The 22,291-nt window shown below is 34.2% G+C and overlaps 2 protein-coding genes across 5 annotated transcripts in view; one reads left to right on the top strand and one right to left on the bottom strand.

Annotated features, from left to right (window-relative positions):
• The window catches only part of LOC121315622 (transcription initiation protein SPT3 homolog), a 175,812-nt gene that overhangs the window by 147,414 nt on the left and 6,107 nt on the right, over positions 1–22,291 (bottom strand). For all 3 annotated transcript variants that reach the window (XM_041249875.1, XM_041249876.1, XM_041249874.1), the window contains exon 2: positions 18,054–18,157. In XM_041249875.1, coding sequence (XP_041105809.1) covers positions 18,054–18,157 — 104 coding nt within the window. The remainder of the gene's footprint in view (positions 1–18,053; positions 18,158–22,291) is intronic.
• Positions 1–22,291, top strand: part of LOC121315621 (runt-related transcription factor 2-like) — a 73,439-nt gene that overhangs the window by 5,563 nt on the left and 45,585 nt on the right. The window lies entirely within an intron of this gene.

Raw genomic sequence — 22,291 nt, forward strand, 5'->3', positions numbered from 1 at the left:
GCAATAGTTGGATCTATTGTTGGTCATGTGATGAGGTTTTAACCAATCCTATGTCAGAATTTCTAAGGACTGACTCATTTATAAATAAATAAATAATAAATAGACAAAAAGGCCTTGGTCAAAATATACATGTACAGTAATTTACTTGTTAAATGTAGTGTCGAAAATACTCTGTTACTGTTTATCATTACTGTTGTCCGTTATCAAATTTAAAAAAGCAGGGGGAAAAAAAAAAGCAGTGTAGACTGGAGCACTTTTTGAAACTAGGTAAATTATGAATTTAAAAAGATAGACAGTGTGCTGTGCGAGTCCTATACTTATTATATATATATATATATATATATATATTATATATATATATATATATATATATATATATATATATATATATATATATTTTTTTTTTTTTTTTTTTACCTGACCGGGATAAAGATGACCGGGATAAAGTAAAAAAAAATTATATGTTACGCAAGATTAGAAGCAGGGATTTATATAGTAATTTAAAAACAGCTTTCTTAAAATAATTTTTTGTTCTTAAAAAAAAAAAAAATCTGGCATCAAAAGAAAGCACTGCAAAACACTCCTAGAGGCCATAACCCCTTGATTAGCTGTATCATGCAAAATTTAAAAAGGAAGAGCTGCTGAATAATAATTTAACACTTTGTTCAAAACCACATCCTGAAAAACAAAACATTTTAAAAGAGAATGTGAAGCCTATCTTTTTTTCGCTGGTGGTGTAGCATCCACTGGTTATTTTATTATTACACACAGATGACTGGGAATAATTATGTAGAAATAGCCATATAAATAAATAGTACTCCTAAAAAGTGTATGTAAATTACAGTTTGTTTTAAAATCAACACAAGCTGAATTTGTTTGGTAATCACTGCCCTTGTATTGAATACAAACATATGCATCAGTGTAACCACACATCTACTTATACTCTATTGTAAAGAAAATTATTATTATTATTATTATTATTATTATTATTATTATTATTATTATTATTATTATTAGTAGTAGTAGTAGTATTAATATTATTATTATAGGAGCAAGCACATTATCTTATCTAAGTTTATAATTTATCTGCAATAGTTTTTTTTTTTTTTTATTTGACAACGAAAAACATACCACTGTAAACAGGAGCAGTAGAGCATTTGACATTTAACTAGTAAATTGCTGTACATGTATATTTGACCAAGTCCTTCTCCTGTATGCGATATAACTACACGAAAACAGGTACATGTGCCAGTCGTACTACTATATATATATATATATATATATATATATATATATAACAGTAATAAGACATGATAGTTTGAAGCACTACATAGGCTTTCAGTTTGCACAGTTAAATACGCTGCTTCAACTAAAATCTCAGTTCAGAGTATGTACAGCTGCAGCAATAACCTACCCATTCTACACTATGTATAAACAAATATATTTTGTCGGTTTTTAAAACCATACATTATATCAACCTACCTTTGTATGTTTCTCCTGGTTAAAATAAATAAATAAATAAAATCCAACAAATTAACCAGTGAACATTCTCTGTCCTGGTCACACGTCAAGCTTTGTAGGCTATTAATTAGCATATTCTAGAAGAACATGTTGAATGTTGAAATGCAGAAATATGACTTCAGTAAGCTGTTTTGATTCTACCTTAATGAAGTGATCCTGAAACTCTGGGGTACCCTAAACAAGGCATTACCTGTTCTAGCCCGGCATAGGAAGGGAGCCGTTTTTTTATTACTGATTTAACATTTATAGGAATTCTGAATATCCTTAGACTGAGGCATTGCTTTAAAGTTATTTATAATATGATACACATAAGGTTTACATAAAAATGTGTGAGGACTTAAAGGCATTTACTTAAGTTCATTTGTCTGTTTCACTGGGAAGTATCAATATTGTACACTTGTCATGTGATCTACATATCACTAAACACAGCACAGCAGTAATATATATATATATATATCATTTGGTATCCCAGTTAAACAGTGTAATATTAAATTGGATTGTATCCTGCTCTCTTAAAAAAAAGAAAAAAAAAAACACACAACATTTTAAAAAAGTTATCATGTCCAAATCAAACTATCTGCCCTGTACTTCTCTGGAAAGAATTTTTATTTTATACTGCTGTTAACACAGTAAGGATTAGGAGTTCAGATAAACTAAACCCAGAACTTGCTAAATGTTGTAGATCATTTGTTTCCACATTCTTGCTGACTGAAATGTCAGATAAAGTTCAAACTAACAACAATATGTATGAATTGAACTAAATTAAAAAAAAAAAAAAACAAACACATTCAAAACTGACGGCTGGTTTCACAGACCCTGATTAGCACTAACGTAATCTTTCCTATGCTAATTAGGATTTATGAAAACACATGAAGTGTAGGGTTGAGAGAGCTGTGAACAGCATTCTGGTGGCTTACAGTAATGAGCAAATGCGCTAGCTAGTTCTAAACAATGTGAATTACTCTACTATAAATCTATCCAAATACAGTAAATAACCTAAAACACAATTTGAGAGGTACAAGGGATGAACCACCTTAATTATACTGATCACTCACCGTATAACTTTCAACCTGGACCACAAAGAAAATAAAAATACCTTTACACCTCCATGTCACCTAAAGCGGTCTAAATAAATAAATAAATAGCTAGCTCTGAATCTAGACGTTTATCAAATTAAGACCACATACAGTCAGGTAAATAGAAAAGGAACTGTGTTTTTCTTGCTTCCTGAAGCAAGGCTCTTAAAACAATCAGCATGTTTGGTCTTTGCAAGGCATTCGAAAATACTACTGGATTTACAGAGGAACAAGTGGAGTATAGCATTTAAGCAAGTATGTTCACTTGACAGTATGAGTAGGCACAAAAATGAAAACCCATGTAACTCTTTAAAAGGGAATTCGACCACAAAAGCCAATGTTTAACATGTAGTTTTCACATACTATGCACAAGTACAACACATGAGATCAACAACATCCATCTGGCAGTGTGTAGGTAGCTATATACTATTATTTTACACTTCTCTGTAAAGAGAAAAGAAGCAGACATAATAGCATTGCTTTATCATTACATAGCACTGAATCAGAGCCCAGTACCCGTGAGAAACTAAGAAATACAAAAGCTAAATAAAAGATGCAAAAACCCAGAACTGAAAACGTGTGCTGTGGCATTGTTCGGCAGCTGTGACTTTGAAGTGGATTTGCGGATTTTGTCTGTTGCTATTAAATGCCTTTAGGGGTTCAAGCAGTGACTAATCTTGTGTCTCATTGCCACCCAGAGTAATAAAACTGCTCCTTTGGAAGACACGGTTCCTTCTGTTCTACTTGCAAGACAACAAACATTGGTAGACAGACAAGTGGCACTCTTGTAGAATCAGGGTGCTAAACAAAAACCACTGTAACCCCTGTAAAACAAAAAAATAAATGACAATGTACTGTATCAATAAGGCAAGATCTCCATATCAGATTGTGATAGGAGCAGGGGGCTGGAGTGCAAGATGACATAGCAGATCAGGGGTTTTGGGCTGAAATGTCGGTTTGGCACAATGTCATTGATTACAGACTGGACGCTATTACAAGTGTTCTGGCTCAACTGGGTGATTTTCTTTGTTTTCTCTTTTACCCACTTTTGTTTTACAACAACAAAGCAATGATTATTTATCTTTAACCAACAAAAAGAACAGAAAACAATAACTGAAAAGCACTATAAAAACAAAGACGAATGAGGCTTGGTTTAAACACGGTAATCTCCCCACACAATAAGTATAGCTATTTCCCTCACTATATTTGTTTTATCTTCACTAAACTTTCCCCAAGTACCTTTACATCAACTTTTTACAATCTCACCATGACCAGTCACCCACTCCTTTCAACAATCCTCTATATATCCTTTATATCCTCCCACCTGATCATTGATTAATTGAATTCCCCACCTTTCCTACTGAAAGCATGGGATTGTTCCTGATCCACATAATGTGGGTCATTCTCCTGAACAAAATCTTTAAAAATACATTGTTTACCACTGTTTAAACCATTTCCTTAGAAAAGCAATGATAACATGTACAAATAAAGTTTTATTAATGTAAATACATATTTATTATAAGAAATAAGAAATAATAATAATAATAATAATAATAATAATAATAATAATAATAATAATAATAATACTCTTATCATAATGAAAATTATATATATATATATATATATTTTTTAACAAGTTTAGGTTTATGATCGCTGTTTTTTAAAGCCCGATTTTCAGAGCAGTATAGCTACAGAAATGTAAAAGTTAACAAAATTCTTCGATGGGAATTTCACAATAAGCTATTGCATTGTACTTCTGTTGAGGTTGCTTCAATATGGAAAGTCATTCTCTCGGGGTTTATGTTTTCATTGTTTTCAGAATTTTATAATGAGAAAACAGAGACTGCTGTCAAGCATTTTTATTTTTTTTCCTTCCGGGATTTAGGTTGCATGAAAACAAACGTCTGCAAAAACTCCAAATCAAAACCACGTCACTTAGAAAATGTTTTTCAAAGGTTTAGTTCTATTTTCTAAGTTTCAAGAAAAGAAAAGATTGTACAAGCAAATGTTGACTTGTGGAATTCATGGAGGTGCTATAGTTACTGTTCAGTATCAACGCTTTGTTTCAATGCACAGGCTTTAGACTGTGAATAAAAGACTGTTAAGTCCTTCAATGTTTTACTCGTAGTGATTTTGAATCATCCTAAAGGAAACAAGACGGCTGTTCATTACAAATGAAAAATCTTCAAAAACACAATTACCATTTAACACAGTTATCCCCAGGGAAACTGCAGTATCTATTAAATCTCTTTAATGTTTCTGAGATTTTCATTTGGGGAAGGCAGCTGCCATTTAGAAAAAAAAAAAGCTTTTGTTCAGTCTAGGTGAGGGCAATGATTCATCAACCATTATACAGTAACTCAGTTTTTACAAAGCATCACAATCGGAAATACTTTAATGACAGCACAACAACCTGGCCAAAAATATAACAGACAAGGAGGCTTTGTTTTCAACTGGGTCTTCTTAAGCACTTTTAAAACAGTTTGCTCACAAACGTTTTGCGTACCAACAACCATTTGATAAATGTGTTTTGTTTTGCGGGGGGTTGAGATATACAGGAAAGCATGTATAATCCAAATGTCCCTAAATGTCTAAGGATGACCCACAGCTTAGCTAGTGCAGTAGCCTATGTAAACTACTTAAAAAGACAACAGATGAAGCTAATAAAAAATTAGAAATAGCTTATCAACGTACAAAAGATTTATTCAAGCTATGCAAAACATATTGTAGCGTGCATCAGTGGGCCTATGCAGTTGTAAACAGTTAAGCAATAAACACTAGTCTGAACCAAGCAGTGCAAGACTGGTGCGAAACGATTACAGAGTTGGGTGGTGCATTACAAACAAAACATCAATCCGTCTGCCCTGGGGGTTGTTTAACATAACCTGCTAGTGTGCAGAGTTTCCGTCTGTGCCCGCCCAACACCACACAGTACAGTATATATATATATATATATATATATATATATATATATATATATATATATATATATATATATATATATATATATATATATATATATATATAATGTGTTATCTGCTGGTTTTCACCCAAGTCTGGCTAGAAAACAAGCAACTTAAGATAATGAAGCAAAAAGACACCTCTTTCTATTAAGTAGCTCTTAGTTTGATAGTCATGGTCACTGTACCCAATTATGTGGGATTTCAAATATTGCTTCTCTGTTTCTGATTTACTGTTACGCTGGCATCATAGAAAACAAAGTTGCATAATAAACAGCCATGTAATTAAGCCTAATTTTTCTGTGGGTTCATCTGCGGACACCACATTTTCCAGTTAAAACATGTACTGTATTGTTGTCTGCTGTACACTGTTGCGTACAGTTTTCCAAAACAAGCATTATTTTTAGACGTCTATGAAAACAACATCTTTGGGGGTTATTTTTAAAAGCTGTTAATTTTCATTAGAAATCCCAAAGTGAACATATGAGAATCTCCCTTGATTCAAGACAGATATACAAGAAAATAAGCTTTTTTTCAGGATTTCTCAATGGACTTTTTTTGTAGTTATGTATGAACATTAGTTATGTACTTTAACACTGCGCATAATTGGGCCAACATACCCCTTCATACATGGCACAAAATGCCATTCAATGCTAGGAACCTTTTAGTTATTCAAGGGTTAACCAATGTTTCTCTTTTTTATGTGCACAGCAGCCTCAGCAAAAAAATGTAGTTCAAATCTCTGGTAAACAAATACTCAATAGCAGCGCTGAGAGGTTCTTTTCAGTCCCCAAATTACAGTCTGGTTAACCAGAGAGTCCATGAGCCAGATCATTATTACTGTTTGTTTCCAATGCGACTTGCCCTAACAACTGTCGAAAAAATAACCAGCGGACCCTTTTAAAAAAAAAGAAAAAAAAAAAAGGAAAAAATGGTAGTCAATAAAGACAGTAGCTGAAATCACACATAAAAATACCCAGAGGGTATGATATCAAGACTTAACTCCTAAGCAGGCACTCAGCTCTGATAATTACTCTTAATGAGTTCGGCTATGTGATGTCATGGCAAATAAGCTCTGTGCAAACGTGAGTCTTTTCTTGTTCCCAACCACATAAGCTTTAATGTTCACTTGCCGCAATAAATTACATTATGTTAAGTTTCATTAAATACTGTAACTAGACTGGCATTTGCTTATTTACTTTACTAGCTATATAATAATAATTATTTATTATTATTATTATTATTATTATTTTTTTAATACCAGTACTTTAGTAGGTGTATTGCCAATATTTGCTTATATAAATGACTAATGTGACTAAGTTAGCTGAGGTTATGCTCCTTGTTGTTGCCATTTAAAATGGTAGACTAGATCTGGGTGGAGGTATGACAACATGCATTTTATATTTTATTGTTTAGAAATTAAAATCCCAACATCCATGTAAATAAATAATGGAACAGGAGTTTGTTTGTTTTTTGTTTTTTGAAAGACCCAATTTGTCTGTTTATGGAATAATTATAACTGAAAGGCATGCTATTTGGTATTGTATCGATAAATCAGTATCTCCATATTAGATCAATATCCAAAAGAAAAAAAAAACGAATTTAACAGAAAACCAGTTGTTTGTGTCATTCCCCAGTATAATTTTAAATTATACATTGTTTAATGCAGAATTTGTTTACAGACCTCTACTGTTTACCTTTTATACTAGTATTAACTTGTAGAGCTAGTCAACAATTCAGTGCAAGTTCATCTTTAACAAAAAGCAAATTCACTGATTTTTTTTTTTTTTTATTGAACCTTTAAGTTTCCTGAAGCTTAATTTAATAACTGATCATTTGACTTTCTGATTAACTGAAAACTAAACTTACCATTAACTGTACACCAGTTAATGAGATCCAGGAAGTCAGTGTTGCTGGCAGTTCTGCTTGTAATGTGCTGCAGACGACAAATTCATAGTTGTCCCAGTTTCTGAGGGACATTCTAAAGGGTACAGACAATTTACCTACAGAATATCCGCATGTGCTGTTTAACTGATCGCATATAGTGCGACATGTAGGATTTTCATGAGTACAAAGACATGTCTCACACATGCTTACAACATGCACCAGTGTCGCAAGTAACGTCAAATGCAAAATAATTCATATTATTTCAGTAGCTTAACAGTAAAGTTACTGCTATATCGTATATTCCTTGTAGGGAAAAGCATATTTAAAATTTGTATAGGATTTGGCCATTTGACAGGTTCAGCATACAAAAAAAATATACAATAACGGTATCTGAAAATATGCTTTTATTTTACTTTATCTTATTTTAATCCTATTGAATTTTAGCAAACCAACAAAAGTCTAGAACAGGATTGTGAATACTATTCATAAAAACTGACTTAATAAACATGGTTTAAATAACTAGAGTTAAAGATTTGTAAATAGGTAAAGTACTTCATGTTGACTGTTCACAAAACCAGGAAGAAATGATTGGTCATGCAAATTTCACGCACTTACTACAATTTTTGCTACATTAAAATATGCTTTGTCATTAAAAGCATATCACAAAAACAAAGGATTAACATCAAACCAGCTGCCTAAAGACACAGTGAACCAAAATGTACAAACAGCCCAACATAATAAACCCGCACAGTCCACAGTCAAAAGTCAGTTCAGACTGGCAAACAGAATAAATGTGTCCTTTGAATAGAGAATTTAATTTTGATGTGATGCCTCGTGTGTGTAAAAATGTCATTGATATTAAAACTTACAATTTTTGTTAAGCTTTTTTTGTGACGCATAATGAGCAACCTGAAGAATCTGTATATGACCAGGTGTAAAGCAAGTGGACTGGGTCAAATAAGAAAGCCTGTTTGACTCCAGTGTTCCCTGTAAAGCTGTGAAAAACAAGACTTTCTATAGCAAGGGGATAAAAACAAACTTATCACATCTGCACCCCAGGAAATATATCACCAGTCATAATGAAATAGGTCTATATTCTATCATATTCTGTTGTACTTAAACACAAGTTGTGACTGGAGGGGATAATAAGAACCCAACTACAAGAGTCTTAATGTTGACTGAACCAATAAGTTGCCTTCCTTACCATGTTTTAGTCTTAAAATGTGTGCTACTAACCTTAGCTCTTTAAATGTGGCATATCACAAACTTTTTTTTTTTTTTTTGGTACATTCATCGCAATACCCGATTTAAAACACCCCACATTTAACGCCTAAACAGCTTAGCTTTGTACTGTTAGACATAAGCCAATAACGAACCATCCCCACAGGGGAAATCCATCACATTTTCATAAGTGTATCTGGATAATTCTTCACAGTACCTAAATATTGGCAATGAAACACACAAATATTCCCAGGGGTCTCAGAAATCAAGGGTTTGCAGTAGGATTTTTAGAGCCATATTATATGGTAGAATATTAAAACTGGAAAAGACTATATATTTGTAGCTTTAAATATTTGCAATTTACTGTCAACCACATGGAGATAAACAGTGTTTAAAGCCTGGAACCTGGATATCTCAGGAATGCAAATAGCAGTTTTGCACATTCCATGTTTTACTACGAGCTTGATTAGCCACAGCATACATTATAGGGTACAGGTAAAATGCTCATATGTGTCTTATTAGAGACTCATAGTAAAAGCAGGAGTGGATCAAGCTGCTATGCAATGGGTGACTTCTTTCCATCCCTTCATCTGTATTTTTTCCTAGACGTGATTTTAAAGTTATTTTGCCTACATTCATGTTTTAAAGCAGATATGGAATCCAACCGTTTATATTTTAGTATTGTAATATAAAATAAATTGCAATCCATTAAATTAGGTAATTTCAAAACTGGAATTTAGAAAACCGTCTTAATAGAAAAAAAATAACTAGACTGAAGCAGTAAAAATGTGTAAACTTGGCTAACAGAATTAATCAACTTTGTTTAAGTACCGCCTATGCAGAGAAAGTAGCCAAGTACTTTACAGTAAATCCAAACACAAAAAATGGTAAGTTAACTACAATATTGCTCATTTCGAGTTTAACTGTGCTGCCATATTTCGCTACTGAACTTAAATTGTAGCAAAGCGTTAAACTTTTTTTTTTTTTTTTTTAGTCTATTCTGCTGTGACTTGCAATTAGAAGGCTGTAAATAAGTAAATATGCAAACTGAAACTCTGAGACTTGTATGTAACATATAAAAGCTACATCTCCCTGTTGAAAGTTAGGTTCAGTTACAAGACGAAAGAACACAAATCTTTTATAGAGCATCGATAGTCGAAGTTTGGCTGGCAAGTGCATTTTCATCCAAAACCAATTACAGGAGATGTTTCATGAGATCGAGATAAAAAAAAAAAAAAAAAACCTTCAACATCCCTGGGCTACTTCACCACCTGATGTGGAATGCACTTCTGCCCCAACAAATACATTCAAACTTACAGGCCATGTATGTCGCGTGTCTCTGGCAGGTCCGATAATTGAGTTATTACAAATGTTATTCATTACAGTAAATCAACAGTTTTTTGTTTTGTTTTTTTGTTTTGTTTAATTAAAGTTATATTTAACCCTGTTAGAATAACTACTGCTAATATTTTATGATGGTTTGTGAAGCGTAACAATAGAGTAATGTTCCAGATTAAAAAAGGGCACTCAAGTTAACAAATAAATGGAGTCTCAATGAAAATAAACAGAAGAATCCTTACTTTGCATTCAGCGCCAGTATGTGGACAGCACAAAATAAATACTCTTGTCTGTTCTCAAGCCTAGCAGCAGAGTCGTAGAATTTTTTTTTAATTATTATTACTGGTAATAAACTGATGTTTGCTGAAAAAGTTATTTATTATATTTATTCTATCTCTAAATATTATTAAACTGAGGGAGCAGAGCCTTGCTCACCACTTGAATAAAAAGTTCTCAGACTAACAGCAGCTACACTATGAAGAAAGTGAATTGTAAAAACCAGACACTCGAAGATACTCAAACATCTGCTTTCAGAAAAGCCTCACGTCACTGCATGTATGAGAGACATTTTATGAAACATATAGGTGTTAAGGAAAAAGCAGCTGCCTATTGCTTTTGATCAAACATATTTAATTAATAGGATCCACTAGGTTTTTTTTCTATTCGTTAAAATATATTTTTTTAAATGTGTTCAAAACGTTTCTTATGCTCTTATGTTCTTATTAAATCAAACTCGTATTTGTACAATCCACAGAGCCAGTGACACATTTTACTCTCCCTGGCAGCCTTTCCTATCATACTTTGAGGAGCTCAGATCTCTAACCTGACCTCTCCGCATGGCCTTCTGGTTGCTAAGCACCACAAGCCTCTCTCCCTCTCTCCCTACTACTGTCTCTATCTTTTCTCTCTGCCTTTCTTCCTTTAATTTAGTTAAGATTTACATATTTTGTTGTTTTTTTTTTTTCTCGTGACATGTTTTGTGTTTGATTTTGTGTTAGTGTAAAAAAAAAAAAAAAAAAAAATGTATTTGTAGTGGCAATCCTGGGATAACCAATGATAGGTGATGGATACAATCCAAGGTGATTATATATAATATATATTTTAGTGGTAGTGGACACAGAAATGGAAACACTTGGGTAAATGAGAGACATCAAATATATTGAAAGCAAGGGCTTCCACACAGGTATGGCTCATGTGTTAATTAAACAAATAACATCCCAGCCTGCTTAGGGTCATGTATAAAAATGCTGGACAGGCCTGGTTGCCTATAACTATGGATAGAATGGTTGCAAGAGGAGACCTCAGTGACTTTGAAAGGGGGGTGATTGTTGGGGCGCGTTTGGCAGGAGCTTCAGTGACCAAGATAGCTCAACTTGCTGATGTTTCACGAGCAACAGTGTCTAAGGTGATGTCAGCAAGGAACTCCAAGGAAAAGACATCATCAGCAAAGAGCAACAGTGGGCGGAAGGGCATACTCCGGGAACGTGATATCCATGCATTAATTCGAAGTGCAAGGCAAAACAGGCGAGCAACTGCGGATCAATTGATTGCAAATTTCAACCTGTGGCACGAGCAGCCAGTTTCATCAAAAACAGTGCGCCGAGAACTCCACACAACAGGATACCATATTCGGGATGCAGTGCACAAACCGCTCATCACACCTGGCAATACATGTTTGCGAGTCTAGTGGTGCACAGAGCACAGGCAATGGACTACCGAGCAGTGGAGAAATGTGATATGGTCAGATAAATCATACTTCACCATGTTCTCGACAAATGGACGAGTACACATGTGGTGCCAACCTAAAGAACTCTACAGCCCTGAGTGCTTGGTTCCAACAGTGAAGGGTTCTGGTGGTTCCGTAATGTTGTGGGGCGCATTTTCCTGGCATGGTTTGGGGGCACTCATTCCCTTAGAAGGCAAGGTCAATGCTAATCGCTACTTAATGGTACAGAGTCATCATCTTCACCCCATGGTACAGCATTTCGTTCCTCCTGGGGGGGGGGGTCTTCCAGGATGACAATGCCCCCATCCAAACAGCATGAGTGGTCACCCAATGGTTTGATTGATGACCATGATACTGATGTTATCCATATATCATGGCCTTCTCAGACACCAGATCTGAACCCAATCGAGCATTTATGGGATATTCTGTAACGACGCCTGAGACAGCGTTTTCCACCTCCATCAACCAGGCGTGAGTTGATTGTTTCTCGTGGAAGAATGGTGCCGCATCCCTCCTGCAGAATTCCAGAGGCTGGTAGACTCTATGCCACAGCGCATACAGGCCGTACTGTGGTGGCCCAACGCCCTAATAAGTGATTTTACATGAGTGTTTCCATTTTTTTTTTCCTCTACATACATACACACATGTATGTATGTATGTATGTATATATGTGTGTGTGTGTGTGTGTGTAATGTACTATACTATATATATATATATATATATATATATATATATATATATATATATATATATAAAAAACGTTTCGATATGTTGTACATACCTTTCTCAAGGGAGCATTGTGACACCATTTTTACTTCTATCTTTAAATCTGTATAAATTCTAACTAACATTATTTTATATATACTTATGTTTATATTATCATGCAATACTGGCTCTGAGGTCAGCCTTGATTTTTGCCTCCCCTCCCCAGTGTATCAGCATACACAAATTTTGAACGAATTTTGTTGATTTATATATTTAAATGTTACATAATTTATTAGAGTTAATTAGTTAATTATTTTCTGTTGAGTCCTGCTGGCATAATCGTGTTCAGTCTATTTATCTATTTACTTTCTTTTATTCTTCTATAGGTCGCATTGTCTAATTTTAGCTGTTCTAATACTACAAACTTTACATCATTTATGTCATGTCCTTGACTGGTGAAGTGCTGTAGTATTAGTTCATTTTTTCTAATTAATGAAAGGTGGTTCTGAATTATTTTATTTAAAAAGTTGTTTCAGTCTCTTCAACATATTTTATTTCACCACATTTTTCACAGGCTATACCATAAACAACACTGCTATTTTTATAGTAGGTATTAGTTTTTATGTGGTGTTTTTGTGTTTAATTATATTTGTACTTTTGTCCATGTATTTACACACTTGTGCAAGTATTTGTAGAACCAATTCTGTCAATTATTCTTTTATGATTACTGTGAACTAAAATATTACCTAAATTAGCTTCTCTTTTGAATGCTACAACTGGGGTCTTAATTTTCCTGAATTATGTAGACTATATAAATATTTTACCTTCTCTGTCTTATGTAGTTCTAGAATGGTTTTTTAAGTCATGAATGAATACACTTAAAAAAAAGTACAAATCAAAACTAAAACATCAATGTAATAAAATACTACGGTCTGCAAAGCTTGATTATTCATTTATTTGTGGCTTACATTCTTACAATTTAAAGCATACTTTGAATTCCACAGACTTTGGCCTTTACATGAATTCCTCAGTGGAGAGGTATAAAAAAAAATTAAAAAGACGTGTGGTTAATTTATATCCACAAACATGCTTGTGAGAGACCAGGACATACTCTTTCCATAGCATTAACATTCAGCCACAAATAAATAATGCCAAAGCTCATTTAAAAGAAAAAACACCTTTCTGCCAGCTTTTTGTGCTAAAAATCTTTTTACAACTACAAAGGGGTGCTTTTGTACCTCAAATAGAGGATTCCAGTGACCACCTTCAGATATAACATTGCCAGATATATCGGATGCTTTTTACCACAACGTTAATATATTTTTCCTATAATCATAATTGGAAGCACCCTAATCTCAAAAAATAGCTAAATTCTGCAAATTACAGTTTACTGTAATTTAAATTAAAAAAACAACTAAGGCAGTTTACCATGCCAACTGCACAGCTTTGAAAACATGCTACATAATATCTGTTAATTTACTTGCATTACATAAACAATTTCCAAAAAATAGTTATAAATTAAATCAAACAAAATCATTGCAAGTACAATAAAAAAAGTAATACATCATCAATACAGAACAGTGCTGAATATGCACCATGGACACTGCAGTTTTGCATACAGTTATAATAATCTTCCCTTACAGTTTGAACAGAACTTAAAAATAACAACCTCGTGAATGCATTATGAAAACTATAAAAACATTAAAATATTAAACTGGAAAAATCTCTAATTGAATAAATGTAACATTAGTTTTACTCACATCACAAATAACATCATAGTCTTCTCTACAAGAGCCCGTGGTTGTCTTACAGATGTACTATTAATATTTTTCTATTGGACAAGCTGTTGAGCAAAAAGGATGTAGGTTAGTCAAACACAGTGAGGAAAGAAAGTGCAAAGTGGAATGTTGGACCTGTCAAAGTGTCTGTATTATCTTTAGCACCTTGTGTTAGGAGCAGAGTGTTGCTGCGGGGACTTCCATCCAACATAAGCACTTTTCAGAGCATATTTGGATATTACATATCAGGAGTTTTGGAAAACATTCAAAAGGCTTTTTTTTTTTTTTTGCTTGCACACTGAATTAAATGACCAATCTTTCTAGACTCATCAGAAATGCATGAGTGTGGCCTGGAGATGGTCACCAGCTTTCTTACGATTTCACTCTGAAGATGACACGACCATCAATGATTGATTTTTTCTCTCTCTGTCTCCCTTAATTGAACAGACATGGTAAATGAGCCATATACATTAATGTGCATACTATTGATAAATACAGCTAGTCAAACAATTAAAGGACACTATTTCCAGTATGGTATATTCTTATTGATCTAAAAAAAAAAAAAAAAAAAAAAAAAAAAAAAAAAAAATAGTAGTCCAACTTAACAACGGTCAGCCACAGAACAAATTTTTCTCGAGTCCAGTTTGAAACTCAAGATACTTTACAAACCTACATTTTTGTACAAACCAGTTCCAGTATACATATCCCAGGAAATCCACAATTTGTCAAGCTATGCCTGGATCTAATACAGGAAAGGGAGATCGTGTCTAACTAACCTACTTGACTTTTTTGAGGATGCAACATCGACAATGGATAATTGCAAAGCATATGACTTTTTGGTTTATTTAATTTTCAGAAAGCTTTTGACAAAGTCTTGCATAAAAGATTAATTCAAGGAAATGCATGCATATGGATTAGGGAGTGGTTAACATGTAGAAAACAGAAAGTACTGATTAGAAGAGAAACCTCAAAATGCAGCGAGGTAACCAGTGGAGTACCACAGGGATCAGCATTAGGTCCTCTGCTCTTCCTATTCTATATTAATGACTTAGATTTTGGTATAGTGAGCAAACTTGTTAAATTTGCAGACGACACAAAAATAAGAGTGGCGGCAACACTGTTGCATCAGCAAAGGTCAGTCAAAATGATCTAGACAGCATTCAGTACAAGGCAGACACATGGCAAATTACATTTAATAAAGAAAAGTGTAAGCTACTGAACGCAGGCAATAAAAACGTGCATTATAGATATCATATGGTAGATACTGAAATTGAAGGAGGAATATATGAAAAAAGGAGTTTGTCAACTCAGAATTGTCTTCATCTAGGTAATGTGGGGAAACTATAAAAAAGGCCAACAAGACTCGGATATATAGTGAAGTGTTGAATTTAAATCAAGGGAAGTAATGTTAAAACTTTACAATGCATTAGTAAGACCTCATCTTGAATACTCTGTTCAGTTCTGGTCACCTCGCTACAAAAAGGATATTGCTGCTCTAGAAAGAGTGCAAAGAAGAGCGACCAGAATTATTCCGGGTTTAAGGCCTTTCATATGCAGACAGGCTTAAAGAATTTAATCTCTTCAGTTCTGAACAAAGAAGACTACGCAGAGACCTGATTCAAGCATTCAAAATTCTAAAAGGTATTGACAATGTTGACCCAGGGGGTTTTTTTCGACCTGAAAAAACAAACAAGGGCCAGGGGTCACAAATGGAGAGTAGATAAAAGGGGCATCCAGAACAGAAAATAGTAAGCACTTTATTTACACAGAGAATTATAAGGGTCTGGAACCAACTCCCCAATAATGTTGTTGAAGCTGACACCCTGGGATTCTTAAAGAAGCTGCTTGAAGTGATTCCGTAATCAATAAGCTACTAAACAACCAAACGAGCAAGATGGTCCGAATGGCGTTTGTAAACTTTATGTTCTTATAACAGCAATGCTCTAAAAATGGTCCTCTAGTTATCAAATTATTAAAAATAAAAAATAAAAATAATTAAAAAAAAAAACAGTAGCCTCATTATGTGCATTTTTACTATTCCATTTTTTTCCTCCCATGAGTCTGAGCTTCCTGCCATATATAATACAAGTGATCTCAATTAGAGACCTCCATGAAGGCGGCAGACAGAAATGGCAGCTGGCTAAGAGAAAAGGAGGAAATAATTTTAACATTTTCCTTCAGTGTTCTGACAAACCTGTCATACTAAATAGAGTTATTTCATCATGACTGTAAACTTTTATCTTGTATTTGTGAATATATTGTATATCAGTGGTCAGGGATACAGAATAAAATCTACAGATAGTCATCCCTCTCCCACCTCGTTTCACAGCACAGCCCTGGAGGATTGTCCTATCAATAACATCAGATGTTAGCCATTTGCTAGAAAGCAGTTTTGCCAGATCCTTACTCCCAATTGCTACCTTGGCAGAAATAGATAATGGTGTCATTCCTGTCAAAACTTATGTAATGAATAAGTTAATAAAAACTGCAAAGAACTTTTTGGATGAAGTCAGAAGTATGATTTCTTTGTATCATCATTTTGCTCTATGTGTAGCTTGCCAAGGGTGGAAACTACTCTTTAAAATTAGACTAAGCTTAAGTTCCTTCAGAAAGTTTTTTACATAAAGCTGTAATTAAGTGCCTTGCAAAATGTAGGACTGCAACAGAGTCTCAGCCAGGGACTTAAGAAGTTTATATACTCTTGAGACAAAGAAAAATATTAGAAAAAGAAAACGTTAGTAACAAAAGTAGTTGGGTAGAGATAAATTAGAGAATCTCATAAAAATATTCATACAATTCAAATTAAGCCAGACTTGAAATGAGTGTTAAGCAATATGTTAGTGTTTGTATTATTATTGTGTTTGAATGTATCTGAGTTTAATATGAAGAAATACAAGCAAATGGGATTGTTTTTTTTTTTTTGTGGAACACCTGTCATTTACCTCCATCATTGCAGAAATAGATACAGACACCATACTTCCCATCCTAAAGAATGATGCAACCACACAGATGTCAGATGACTTTGTCAGATCACAGTGAAACAACACAATTCACTGGGCTGACACTCCATACTGTTATACTCAAATGTGTAAGTTGCAACACAAAAGACAAAACATTAATTCCTTTTACCACACAAGTTTATGATCCAAACACAAGTAATATTTTAAAGTATCATAGACACCCAATACTTGGTTAATACAAAAAGCACTTTGATTGAACAACTAGTATATTAAGTGGGGATGGTTTTCACCATTCTGTATTCACTATTAGAACTGTGTGTACATATAATCAAGCAAACTATTAGTAAATTCAAATTCAATTAAAAAAATTGAACATATGTTAATATATCATCTGCATGTGCATTATAATATCATGGCATTATCAGAAATGTATAGATTCACATGAGATAAATAAATACATCAGTTGTTTCTATTTCAATAGACTTTTTTTTTTTTCTTTTTTTTGCATAATTTCATAGGTAGAGCCTACGGTCAACATGCTTGTTTGTTCAAGCTGAATTCTCCCAGTAGCCAGATCAGAATTTTACTTCTTAGAACAAGCAACGACTTTAAAGATCCTGACAGCACATGGCAAGTAGGGTTTTGTATGAACATTTCCCCTCTAATATTGTAAGGAATCACCTCCTGGTGAAAAGGAAAAGCTGGAGATCTCCAGCTTTGCACTATTAAATCAGAGCAATCGTTGCCGAGAAAAGTGTAAACACTACGGGGAAGCCTGCAACCTTTACAGTACATAGTCAGTCTCTCGCAGCAGACACTGCAAAAAGTGATAGCTACTGTTTGGACTGAAGTAAAATGAAAGGGCCATTATTTTTACTCACATCATGCTTTGTAATTCAGGAACAAAACTTGTCGGTTTTCCAGATCCTCTTCCGGCACTTGAAGAAGCAAAGCTTGACATGGGGCTGGCTGCATTACTGCTCATCTGTTTAAAAAGTTGTAATGGTTAAATTGTGACTATTAGAAAGAAATGCATCTGTTTAAACTGCACTAATTCTAAAACCACTTCATAAATCCAAATGTGGTTTTCACATGCAATGCTTTTTGATTTTCTGAATGATAAACTGTATAATACTATTACAGAATCACACATTACTTTAGCCCTAAGTTAACACATTGTCTGCTATACAGTAGGTAAACCACTTTACTGTGTCTGTCTTTAGGTTGCCCTGGATACGCTACAAGTGAGTATCAGATTAGATTATTTAAAAAAAAAAATGTTCTGCGCTTTTGCTAGCTAACCAAATTACAGTGCTCTTAGAAAAAAACAGGTTTAAGCAAACTCGATTCAAATCCACAAGAGTTACGCGATATTACAAATAACGTATGAAATGTATTCAAAATATTTATGTATATTTAAAATCTCAATTTCTAGCCATGTTGAAGTTCACACAGGAATTGTACTGACCCTGTACTGAAACATGTTTTAAAAATAAATATAATTTAAAAATATATACAAATATATCAAAAGGAGCCCTAGTAAATGTTAAGACTCATTCATTTTATTCCCACCAGTAAAAAGCAGTACGGAGAAACTGCCAAACAAAAAGGTGTCTCCTAGTACACAGAGGATTCGCCAATAATCTTCGTCATCTGTTTGCTAAATGCTGGACAACTTTCAACCATCAAACTTATTTGACTGTCTTACTATTTTAGTGACATCTGTACAAAAACAAGCCTTGCACTTTTAAAATAAATAAATAAATAAAAAATAACACATAAGTGGTTTGACAGCAGATGAAAGGTAAATTAATTCTTCATAGAGAAGTTATTTGTGGAAACAAAATGCAAGTTCTTCAGATCCCCCCCCCCCCCCCACCCACACCTGTTTGCCAAAAAGAATACCATAACTTAATAATTGTTCATAAATTTTAGACAATTTGACAACCTGAAGCCATTTGCATTACTTTAAACCTAGGGTATTATAATAATCTAAAGATCTTTTTCCACTGTGTTTCGATGAAATTATTAAGTGAATATTATTAGAAGCACTGTGTTTTCTTAAGTATTAAGTGACATTATTAAGCAAAAACACTTTAAAAAAAAAAAAAAAAAAAAAACAAAACTGTATTATTCAGAGCTGCAACTGTTTCACTAATAGACCCCAATACAGTATTTCGTAGAAAACATTTGATTATACACATTTGTACATGATTACTGTTATACTAAATAACAATTAACCTGACTAACAACTTGTCCACAAACTACTTTTAATAGATCAATAAAGAACTACAACTAGATAAAGATGCTTAATGCTCAAAGACCTGAGTGTCATCACTAAAATCACAAGAAAACAACCTGGACGCCTTTAAACTTAAACTCACTCTAACTCTCTCACACTCTCACATTTACTCTTCATTTCAATTAAGAGAGTACATTCTATAGCCGCTGCTCTGTTATCTAAAGTATATAAATTAGTCTACCGGTAATCATTCTAGATATCTGGGAAAAAATGGAAAAAAAAAAATTTTGCAGTTTAAAATTGGTGACATGCAATTTAAATACTACTGTACAGCCCAATCTTACTGTTCCCAGGGGTTTGCAGCTGTAGAGATGCCTGCATGTGGCAGGGTTTAAGAAATGTAAACTCTTTATTACATCATACCAGCTTCCAATGACATTGAATTATTTTTTATGAAATAATGCACTAGATCACTGACACATTAGCAGATGGATTTTTGTTATTCATCTCAAAGCTTTCATTTTAGTAGACAAGTTGATCAGCCGGATTTAAACTGGTTTCAATTAACACACATACAACAGTCAGCAATCGTGAAGTTCAGTTTTGAACTGTTATAAATAGATTCATACTTTTTTGCTATGATGTATTATATTTTAATAATCAGCCACAATATCGATACACTCAACATTATATAAATCACTATCAAGAGAAATTTACAGTATTTCAAATTGTATAGAAAAAAAAGGAGTAATATCGATATATACTGAGCCACAATGAAAACACAACAGCCTACGTTTTACATCAATCATTCATTGGGCTCATACATTATGTAATTTACATGTTTGTTGATTGTTTGTATTGCTCCTTGGGATAACAAAATACTGAGCTCAAGTCATATGATTTCATAAAAATGGCAGTGCTCAGTGTTTGGTATTTGAGTTGAGTTAAAATTGTCAAAATGAGTTGATTAAGAATCTGTATAGCCATTTGAAAAGACACTATTTTAATTAACACAACAACAGCGAAAGATATGACCATGCCCTGCTTGAGTAATGAAGATCACCTGTTTGCTATTGCCATGATTGAAGGCGGCCTATTTGTGAAAAAAGTTGCCCGGAGAATAAGTGTTGAAGCAGAACATATCAGCAGACTAGTCCAGAGAAACCAAGAAACTGGCTCTGTGAGAGACAGGCCACATCCTGAAAGGCAGAGGGTCACCACACCAGCCCAAGACCATCAAACCCGACTGATCCATCGTTATCAGCCTGCAGTGGCTTGCACACGAGAAATTCCATGAAGAAATAACCTGTGCAGAATGATAGTAGCTCGCTGTCTGCATGAAAATGATTTACATGCTCGAAGGCCATTCAGGGGTAACATGTTGACAGCTGAGAGACGAAATCGCCATCTTCTGTGGGCCAGCGAATATCTGACGTGGCGGCAGAGAGAATAGTAGAGTGTTTTGCCTTTGAGAGGCCTGACAGAAGACAACGTGTGTGGAGATGTCGTGGTGAACATTATGTTGACTGTTGTGTTGTTCAAGCCAACTGGTGGGGCGGTGGAAGTGGAATGATGTGGAATGATGTGGGAAGGAATCTCCTTTAACACAAGAACGCCTTTGGTGCTCAGCGATACATTGACAAAGTCCTTGAGGCAAGTTTTTCCGTTCCTGCAAGCCAATCCTGAAGTGCTGATTTTCCAGCAGGACAATGCAAGACCACACAGTGCTAAGATTAGAATTGCACGACATCAAGAAAACAATGTTGAGGTCTTGCCACGGCCAGCTTTTTCTCCTGACCCAAGTCCAATAGAACATCTGTGGGACCAAATTACCACTGCCATCCACAGGAGACAACCGCAACCAGCCAACCTTCGCCAGCTTTCTGCAACTTCACAGGAAAAGCAGTCTACCCAGAGGCTGATCAGGTCTATGCATCAACGCTGCCAGGATTGTGTTAATACTCAGGGAGGTCATACCCGATACTAACTTTGTAATGTTTTAATTTTGACAAATGTCACGTTTCATACTGAAAACTTATGATTCTTTGATCTGTATTTTTGCTCACATTTTATGTGATTTTGTTTGATATCTGTTTAAAATATTTGATTACATCCAATAAACCCGAGTGTTGTGTTTCTTATGTGCATCAGTATATATACACTGATTATTTATCTCAAGGCCTTCATCCAGATGTGACTCTCACAACCTAACAGTAGCACAATCACTAACATTGTTTTCTAATGATCTAAAAACAGATGTACTTTTTTATAATTCTTTAATCCCCCTATTGACATGTACAGTAGAAAACATGTATAGTGTAGCCTTTACATTCTAAGTAAGATGCATCCTGCATGATAATGTCTCAAACATTACCGGTATAGGCAAACCTTGGGACAAAGGGGAAGATTATCCAAGTCTTCATAAAGAGGCATTCAAATTTAATATGGCCATTGATCTGTGCAAACAATTTCCATTTGCAAATCTACTGCATGGACATTTCCATGCCCAGCTGACTGTTGTAAACATCATTGCCTGTTGCCCAACTCTACATCCTGCTGTAGCTAAATCATAAAACACTACCTTTTTATGGAGTATCATGAAATCTTATTTTCAGATCACACAGGTGTACAGCATTTTTCTTGACACGAGACAAAAATTCAGAAGGCTCTTTCCTACAATTACTTTCCCAACCCACTGTTTGTTTGATGGTTTGGTTAATTGACTTATTTAACACATCAAAGTAGTGCCATGTGAACACTATTAGCTTTCTTCTGGACATTAAACAAAAAAAAATGCAAAAAAAAAAAATGCAAAGAAAAAAAATGCAAAGAAAAAAAAAAAACATAAGTACTCTCCAGTTAATTTTCTCCAATAAA

Source organism: Polyodon spathula, chromosome 5, assembly GCF_017654505.1.
Source record: "Polyodon spathula isolate WHYD16114869_AA chromosome 5, ASM1765450v1, whole genome shotgun sequence".
Lineage (NCBI taxonomy): Eukaryota > Metazoa > Chordata > Actinopteri > Acipenseriformes > Polyodontidae > Polyodon > Polyodon spathula.